The 9446-nt window shown below is 37.8% G+C and overlaps 1 protein-coding gene and 1 pseudogene across 1 annotated transcript; both read left to right on the top strand.

Annotated features, from left to right (window-relative positions):
* The first annotated feature begins 1430 nt into the window (after window positions 1-1430).
* LOC147334554 (uncharacterized) lies at window positions 1431-2259 on the top strand (annotated as a pseudogene).
* A 4997-nt stretch (window positions 2260-7256) lies between these two features.
* Window positions 7257-8120, top strand: LOC147334553 (uncharacterized). The gene has a single exon (XM_086287366.1). The coding sequence runs from the start codon at window positions 7257-7259 to the stop codon at window positions 8118-8120; it is 864 nt and encodes a 287-aa protein (XP_086143492.1).
* Window positions 8121-9446: the final 1326 nt, after the last annotated feature.

Below are 9446 nucleotides of genomic sequence, written 5' to 3'. Positions count from 1 at the left end.
ACCTCCCAACTCTTGAGCCACGATCGCCCCTGGCTCAAGGTAGACCAATGCAGGCATCACCAGCAATACAGGATAGTGCTTTTTTATGGCTTATTTAGTGAGTCAAAAATACACAAAATTGACAGTAGAGATTAACATTTTATAGTTTAGATTTTACTTTAGGTGGCACCATCTTGGACCTCTAACTCAGGGTATGTTGGCTGGCTCCTTCCGTGTGGGAAATGTGATTTAATAGGGCATTCCACGTGATTAGCAGTAATCGGCAGCTAGGAAAATTAATTGATGATATTATTGTGTCTGTTTTGGGTTGGGCCTTGGGGCTAATTAAACTAATTAAAAACTCTAATTTAAATTGATTTGATCTCATGTTTGTCTAAGACTGATTTTTTTTTTTTTAATTTAGCACTGTAGACAGATGTGGGTGTACAGGAGATTCTCATAGCAGCAAATATACTAAATCACAAGAAGATCTGAATACTGTAATTAAATAGTGTCTGTGTTATTGGTACTGTTCTGTAATGTGTAGTATAATAAATTGTTGTAATTATATTTTGGAGAAATAATGTGATTGCATGTATGAATAACTTAACAAAAGAAGATGTATATTGTAAACAGTCTGTTTGTTATCACATGAAATATGCCTTTTAAATAAACTTGTTTTTATCGCGTGAAACTTGGTGATTAAACACACCTGCTTCTGTCGCATGTCAGCAAGAGAGCAAAAAATTTGCCTGTTGAAATTCACCATGAAAGTATCCAAAAATCATTGTCAGTTTTGCATTAACTCATCCCTGCTCATCACATGGTCTGCAAATAAGGACATGTCATGAATTCAAATAAAGTGCAAGTCCAAACTATGGGCAGAAATCTGTGCCATCAGAAACTGAATTTGAATAAGTTAAATTCGAATTTGAATTGCTCGGATTGAATCTGAATTGTAACTAGAATAAATGCTTTTACAAACTGAATATGAATTAGCCTAATTTGAAATTCAATTTATTGGTTTGAAAATGATCATCACTAAACTGAAATTGAATTTTATATTTTGAAAATGAATTCATTTGCTTTGAAACTGTATTTTATCCTTTAAAAATTTAGCTCTCAAATAATTTCAGATTCACTTCTCTCCATTCAGTTTCAGTTCTACAATTCAGTTTTTTGGGACTTACATCCGGTTCCGGTTCAAGCGCAGATTAATAGAACTAAGTTTCACTAGCAGACCGAAAGTGTTACTGACGGGAATCTACAGCATCTTGAGCTGAATTAAGAATTCAGAAGTCATTCGTCATGTCGAAACAAGAACAATGAAAAAGACTCAGAGAAACACTGGAGTTACAGTACTAGAATAACAAAAATTATCACTCCTTTAAATTTTCACTGTCCCTTTTCTTTGTCTTCTCCTTGTGTTATTCGTCTCTCTAACAGCAGATATGTCTGTTAACTCTTCATCCACCTACAACAATGTTCTGGGTGGCCAATGCTCGACGGTTCGTTTTTATATGAACATTGGCTTCACTTCGTTGAGAATCACCCTCATCCTCCCTCTCTGCACCTTGGTCCTCTGCCTGGCTCACCAAAGATGGAGGCAGCAGCGCTCCTTTAAAACAGCAAGTCACGCCGACATCATCACTTATCACATGGTTGTCATCGAGCTGATGAGGATCTTGGGCAGTTTCTTCTATTTATATGGCACACACACTAATCACTCATTAATGGCAGTGACAGGAGTATATTTTCATTACGTCACTTTCTCTGTGGAGATATTCTTACACATCCTGACCTGTGCAGAGCGTTACCTGGCTGTTGTTCACCCCATCACCTACCTGAGTCTAAGAACTGCCCGTGGGGTCTAGATGAGAAACATCAGCATTGGATGTGCTTGGCTGCTGAGCTTTGGACTGACCTTAGTTAAAGCTCTTTGTATCCGTAATTACGTCACCATTCAGCTGTTCTGTACTTTGGTTTTGTCAATAATAATCATATCTTTCTGCAGCCTGTCTGTTCTCTATGCTTTGATTCGTTCAGGGCCAGGAGACAGAGTCAGAGAAAAGGAGTTGGTCAACCAAACAAAGCAGAGAGCTTTCTACACCATCACAGCTGTATTAGGCATGTTCTGGTTGTGGTTTGTAGGGCTGCTTGTTAACATCACGATGAACCAACACCCTGAGCTGGTTCAACTTACCAAGTCATTTGATTTTGCCTCTCCTTTATCTACACAGGGCAGGAAAACTCACATGTTGTTTTTATAAGAATAAGTGAATGCGAGGGTTAACTTAAGGATGATAGATTGCATATGCACTACTATGGTGGTGGTCAGAGGGCGCGGTGGCGCCAGTGTCCGGCAGCCTCTGTCAGTGCGCCCTAGGGCAGCTGTGGCTACAATGTAGCAGTGTGTGTGTGTGTGTGTGTGTGTGTGTGTGTGTGTGTGTGTGCGTGTGTGTGTGTGAACATGTGTGTGAATGTGTGGATGACTGAATGTAGTGTAAAACGCTTTGGGGTCCTTAGGGACTAAGTAAAGTGCTATACAAATACAGGCCATTTACTATTTACCATACTATAGTATTACATATTTAAAAATATAGATTTTCGCATGAAAAAATTTGTTATCTACTCCATAACAGCAGCAATTGCATCTGTATTTTTCCACTTTATTTCTTTTTTTTGGATGGTGAAACTGATTCATTATTTAATGGTGGTGTGGAAGAAGGGGGACGGAGTGTCATGGTCCGGAGTCTGTGGACTCAGTGTTTATGTTTAAGTTTATTAATCTTCTGTCGTTTTGTTTATTTTGGGTTGTTTTTTATGATTATCCCTAGAGTTTCATGTCCTTTGTACTCTCTAGTGATGTGCGGATCGATCCTGAAATATCGATTCCTCTGATACCAATCATTTATGTTCTAGAATCGATTCTCACATTAAAATATCGATATTTTAGTAATTTAGAGTAAATTTGTAGTTTATCATTAACAGGAACACAGTGGAAAGAAACTATAACATTCGGATTGCCTACATTCAAAGGAACTACTTCCTCTTCCGCCTTTCATAGTCATGTGCGAAATACGGCTGTATAAATGTCTCGCAGCCCCTTGGCGTGCGCACTCACAACAATGGCTGAGCGTAATTGTGCGGATGTATTTTACCTCCACAAACAGCTGAGCCGTGGTTTGCAATAAATGTGGCAAAAAAAGTGAGGTGTTGTGGCCATACTTGCCAACCTTGAGACCTCAGAATTAGGGAGACATTCAAAAGGGCTGTTTGGGCGGATAAATATATTTTACAGGGTTTATTTATCGGATAAAATACGTTAAATGTCACCGTTATTATTGGCCGGCCCGGAAACAGCGGGGGTGTCCAAATTCAGAGGCTGCTTCCACCTGAGGACCGGCCTTCGCGGTCTAAAGAAAGCCGGGTAGTACGTCACGAGCTCCCTCGGTGGAGTGAAACTCTGCCGTCTGCTCCTTGCTGTCTAAAATATAACCGGACACTGACGTAAACTCTTCTGTTTAATCAGTTTTCTGTTTGACGTTTATTCAGCTGTGTGAAAACCCCGGAGGAACCCTCCCGAGGGAATAATAAAGTTTAATTTAATTTAATCTAATCTAATAACTTTAATCTCAGCCAAACCGATTTACTCACGAACAAATAAAACACTGAAAAAGCCAAACAAGAACATTTTTAAGTTATCAAAGTGACTTGTACATCATGTTTAACCCGAGTGGTGAAAGACCGCGGGGGTTTGAAGACGATGTGTCGGTCGGCTCAGATATTTGAAGTTTACACAGCTACATTCTCACCTGAAAATATGTTAAAAGTTTTTTTGCGACCCAGAAAGAGAAATAAGAGTGATATTAAAACTAAGTCGCTGCCGTCATTGTTGGAAATTGGAATTGGCTGGGCCGCGCTATGAATTCTGCGATATGGTTTTTCAACTTTGTTGTCCGGGTGGAAAATCTGGAGAAAGGTGGGATTCTCCCGGAAAAATCGGGAGGGTTGGCATGTATGGTTGTGGCAACATCACTAACCTTGTCAAACACCTCAGAGTAAATCATATCACAAAATATGACGAGCGTATGTTGAGGCGAACTGAAGAGGAGGAGAGGGACAGGTGCTGCTAGGGTGAGAGTCTCTCACGGAGTCCTTTAGTCCTCCAGGCAGGCAAGGTGTTCAAATAGCACACAACTTTAGTTTTTTTATTTCTATATAATGAACCCTGCATTATTAAGTGATAAGAAGAAGGTATTCTGATGTCCTGTAATCATTATGACGCTATAATTTGAGATACAATAAATAAAATCCGTTTTGTACAAAGTATCGGTATCGGATCAGTATCGTCGATACCACCCTGAATATTACTTGGTATCGGATCGGAAAGGAAATCAGTGGTATCGCACATCACTAGTACTCTCCTGATCCACGTTTCACGTTCCTTTGATCTGTCTCCCCAGTCTGTGTTAAGTTTGCATGTGTAGAGTTCAGTCGGTGTGTTTCCTGTTTTATTTTGAAGGTCTGTCTCTCGTGTCAGTGTTTCTAGTTTCGCTTCCTTTTGTCTCGTTATGTCCAATTATTCCCAGTTGTGTCTCCCTCCTGTCTCCTATTCCCTGATTGCCCTATGTGTATTTAAGCCCTGTGTTTTCTGATGTGCATTCACATAGGTTTGATTAGCATTTAATAAATGAAGTCATCATTTAAAAACTCTAAGTTATATGGCATACGGCCTATGCCACGGGCCGGCCCTGGTCTCAAGGTATCAGGTTTGTTTTCGTCGTAGTGTTAGTAAGTTCTGTTCTCGCCACCCTTGCCTTTTGTTGTATGTCATCCTCCTCAATAAAGCTCACTCACATCAGCAGCGCCCGCATCTTGGGTCCTTTAATAATTCCACATGGCTTGCCTCGCAAACATGACAAGGAGGTTACTTTTTCACATAGGTTTGATTAGCATTTAATAAATGAAGTCATCATTTAAAAACTCTAAGTTATATGTATTCAGCTTTTTTTTCTCTCTCAGACACATACTTGTTTTTTTTAGACAAACGAGTTCTGGCGCTTTAGGCTCTGACAGTAGTTGTATCGTCTCATAAAAGTCAAATTTTTTATTATACTCTGTTAATGATGGGTAAACATATTTAGAATGACAAGAAGATTTGAATACTGTATTCAGATCATGTCTGTATAATGTTTACATGCTTAGAAAAATACATTGTTGCAATTATATCCTTGACAAATTAATGTGATTAAATGTATGATTAACTGAACCAGAAAAGATGTATATTGTAAACAGTCAGTCTGCTGTTATCACATGAATATGCCCTTTAAATAAACTTGTTTTTATCGCGTGAAACTTGGTGATTAAACACACCTTTTTCGTGTCAGCAAGAGAGCAAATATTTGCCTGTTGAAATTTACCGTGAAAGTATCCAAAAATCTTTGCCAGTTTTGCATTAACTCATCCCTGCTCATCACATGCTCTGCAAATAAGGACATGTCATAAATTCAAATAAAGTGCAAGTCCAAGCCACTCAGTAAGTTCTCAGAGTCAGGAGAAAATCTATCAGAGAAACGTCAACACGAAACAATTCTTCTAACAAGGTATAGTATTTTTAAAGGCCTGTTTCTCCTTGAATTTTTAAGTTGTTAATTTTACTGATGCTGTTGAAAGGACTACAAACGTATCAGCGCTTACAAATTTTCAGATACTTTTAAATGTTTTTTATATTTTTTGTTTAATTGACAAAACTCACTCATTCCTACCAAAAAGTGGTTAGTATAATGAAGTGATAAGTAAGATGTAAGTATAATTCAGTGATACTGCTTCCAGTATAATCGTCAGTCATGCTTGTTGTGTCCTTGGGCAAGACACTTCACCTACCGCCTACTGGTGTTGGCCAGAGGGGCCGATCGCGCGATATACCAGCCTCGCCTCTGTCAGTCTGCCCCAGGGCAGCTGTGGCTACAACCGTAGCTGCCTCCACCAGTGTGTGAATGTGAGAGTGAATGAATAGTGGAATTGTAAAGCGCTTTGAGGGTCTCGAAAAGCGCTGTATAAATGCAATCCATTATTATTATTATTATTATTATTGTTGTTGTTATTGTAATTCATGTTGTTTAGTTTAGAGTTCACTTCTCAAGAAATGGCTCCTTATTGACAAAACTGCAATTCATACACAGATGAAATGAACTGATAAAATGCATTAATGGCATTAAAAGACCACAACGAACACTGTCCTTTTTGTGAACTAGCTAATATATTGCACAATTGTTGTGCTCATTGTTGTGCAATCTAATAAACTTTTATTTGTGAATTAGATTTAAATTAATTAGATTAAATTTTTGGAACACAATGAAATAACATTCACTAATTTTAAAACATAGTCAAAATGTTACTTATATTAATGGATCATTGCAAATCAGTATTTTGGTCGAATGTGAAGGTAAAACAAACACAACATGTATACAACAAGTAAGTATAACGCAAAAGAAAAAAAAACAAACTTATCATAGATAATTTTTAGCCATCGAGCGTTTCACCTCTAGATGTGTTGAGTTTTGACGCAGCATTTTGCTTTATGTATTTCAACTTCTTTTTTTCTTCTAGTTTTTTTTTTTCTTTTAGTGTTGTTACTATTAAGGATATCAAATGATTGGTTTCCTTATATTTAAATTTGCAGGATTTTTAGGGGTAGTTATCTAAAATAAACCGACCCCTAACTTTGATTTCTCACCTGTCCTTCTTTATCAGTTATTGTATAAACTTAATATCATAACATTTTTTTCTCCCCCCCTTTCTCACTGTCCCTCTCCCCTTCTGTTTTTCCTTTCCTTCCTCTTTCTTTCTCCCTTTCCTATCCCTCACTCATGTCTGTCCCGTCTGTAACATCTGAAAATAAAATATAATAAATAATAAAAACAAAGATCGACCAAATGGACCAATACGGCAATGCCACAATGATCCATTTGGCAAAGTAAATCCATTGGGTATCCTTGTTGGTCTTCAGACAACAATTCTGATGGCTAAAGAACCAAATGGGACAGGCAAAAAATAAATAAATAAATAAATAAATAAATAAATACAGTGCCATGATATATTGCTGGATTTCTTGTATGCTGCAGTTAAATTTACTGTAAATGACTGAAAAGAGACTGAAACACATGTAGGATGTCTTTCAGTCTCTTTTCACTTTCTCTTTTCTCTCGTTGTTGTTCACACACTTACTCTCTTATTACTTTTATCTCCTACGACTTTCAACGTATACAGCGGAAATGTTTTCCAACTCCTCCAATGTCACCTCCAACAATCTTCTGGTCTACAACTGCACCACATTCATTTTTTACTCCAAAACTATTGTCTTTGCATTGAGAATCATCCTCCTCCTCCCTCTGTGCAGCCTTGTCCTTTATCTTGGTCGCCAACAATGGAGGCTGAAGCGCTCCTTCAACACAGCAAGCCACTCTGACATCTTTACCTACCACATGGCTGCCATGGAGCTGGTTTGGGTTTTGGGGATTTTTATCCAGTATGGTGGCATATACACGTCTCAGACAGTGATTCAAACAGTGGGGTCTTTTGCTTGTTTGTTTACTTACTATGGAGAGATTATTTTTCATGTCCTGACCTGTGTAGACCGTTACTTGGCTGTAGTTCACCCCATCATTTACCTGGGATTAAGAAATGCCCGTGGGGCCAGGATCAGAAACATTACCACTGGTTGTGCTTGGGTTCTTTGTTTTGGACTTACAGCTATATATACAATTAACAATAGCATCATAATGTTGTTTTGCTTTTTAGCTTTGTGTTTACTACTCATATCTTTCTGCAGTCTCTCTGTACTCTGGGTTCTGATTCACCCAGGGCCAGGACAGCAACATGGAGAAAAGGAGAAGCATAACCAGTCAAAGGTTAAAGCTTTCTACAACATTACAGCTATCACCTGTGTTGTTTGGTTGTGGTTTCTGGGGCTCCTTGCTTATATAGCTATGGACAACTCACCTTTGCTAAGCAGCACTGTGAAGTGTGCAGTGCAAATGAGTACAGTCTGGTTTAATCTGCCCAGCACTTTGGTGTTACCTCTGCTGTATCTGCACAAGATAGGAAAACTCTCATGTTGCTTGTATAACAATGAATAAAGGCGTAAAGGTGTTAATGAGAATATCAGAACAGCATTTATTGCTTATTTTTGCTTCTTTTACAAAAAAAATATTATTTTGTTTTTTAATATCACATTTTCACTTGAAGGCAAAAATTAAATAAATGGGAATTAACAGTGATGAATGAGTAACTGTACCACTTTGAAAATTCATACTAAATCACAAATAATTCACAAGATACGGTTAAACTAGTTCATGTGTCAGTCTGTCTTTTCACATCCCCCCCTTCCTCCTCCTTATTTTTGGGGATATTGTCCCGTACTTGTTCAATGTTGAATTTGAGCTGCTTGATAGTCCTGTGTGTCATAGTTCTCTTTACATGATGTGCCAAGTGTTTTCAGTTGGTATAAGGTCTGGACTACAGGCAGGACTGTCCAGCACCCAAATTCTTCTCCTGTGATGCCAGGCTATTATATATGGCAGAATACAGTTTAGGCATCATCTGGGAGCATATGATGCTCTAAAATCTATAAGGATCCTTCAGCAATGATGGTGCCTTTCCAGATGTCCAAGATGTAGTTTCTATGTATTCCTATACCTTTAGTGTTTTTTAAGTACTGAAAAACACATTTTTCAAGGTGCACATTTTATACCCAGTCATGACCTGCAAAATGTTTCATTAGCTGTTTTTGTTATTACCACTTACCTTCCCAGCCTTTTGTTGTCCCCATCCCAAGTTTTATAAAACATGTAACTGCCCTCAAACTGAAAATGATGTAATAACTTAAAACCAACAATTCATTTCCTCAATTGAAACATTTCATGTATGTTTTCTGTGTTCTAATGTTAATAAGTTATGGTTTTATGAGATGTGCAAATCATTGCATTTTGCTTTTATCCATACTTTACACAGCATCACAGCAGTTTTTGAATTGGAGTTGTACTTACAAAAGAAACACCTTTTTATTCTGTGCTGGTTTGTTCAAAAGTATATACAACTGGAACCATGACCTTAGTAGCTCTGCAATGATACTAACCTTAAGTTTTGGAGAAAAGAAAACAGAATATTTTATTTTGGTAGCAAGAAATTAGGCTTGAGGAGTTTACGAATGGTGACTGAAACTTCTGGTATTTAGTCAGCTTTTAGATAGTTGTTGTATATCGTATACATTGTTGGTATAAGATGAAACTGATTGACTGTTGCTATGTGATAGCAATGGTGTCAGGTAAACTTGCCCAGGAATTATATATATCTTAATTTATCTTCTGTTAACTTACAGAACACATTTCAAATGGCCCATATACTGACACTTTGTATGTCAATTGACTGGTTATGAGTCCGTTCAACAGTCACATGCCAAAGGG

The sequence above is a fragment of the Aulonocara sp. 'chitande type north' Nkhata Bay genome, linkage group LG3 (genome assembly GCF_057382095.1).
Source record: "Aulonocara sp. 'chitande type north' Nkhata Bay isolate Kocher_YH1m ecotype deep benthic linkage group LG3, A_spYH_male_GT1.1, whole genome shotgun sequence".
Lineage (NCBI taxonomy): Eukaryota > Metazoa > Chordata > Actinopteri > Cichliformes > Cichlidae > Aulonocara > Aulonocara sp. 'chitande type north' Nkhata Bay.
Note: the sequence above shows the minus strand (reverse complement) of the source record. Positions and strands in the feature narration are given on the sequence as shown.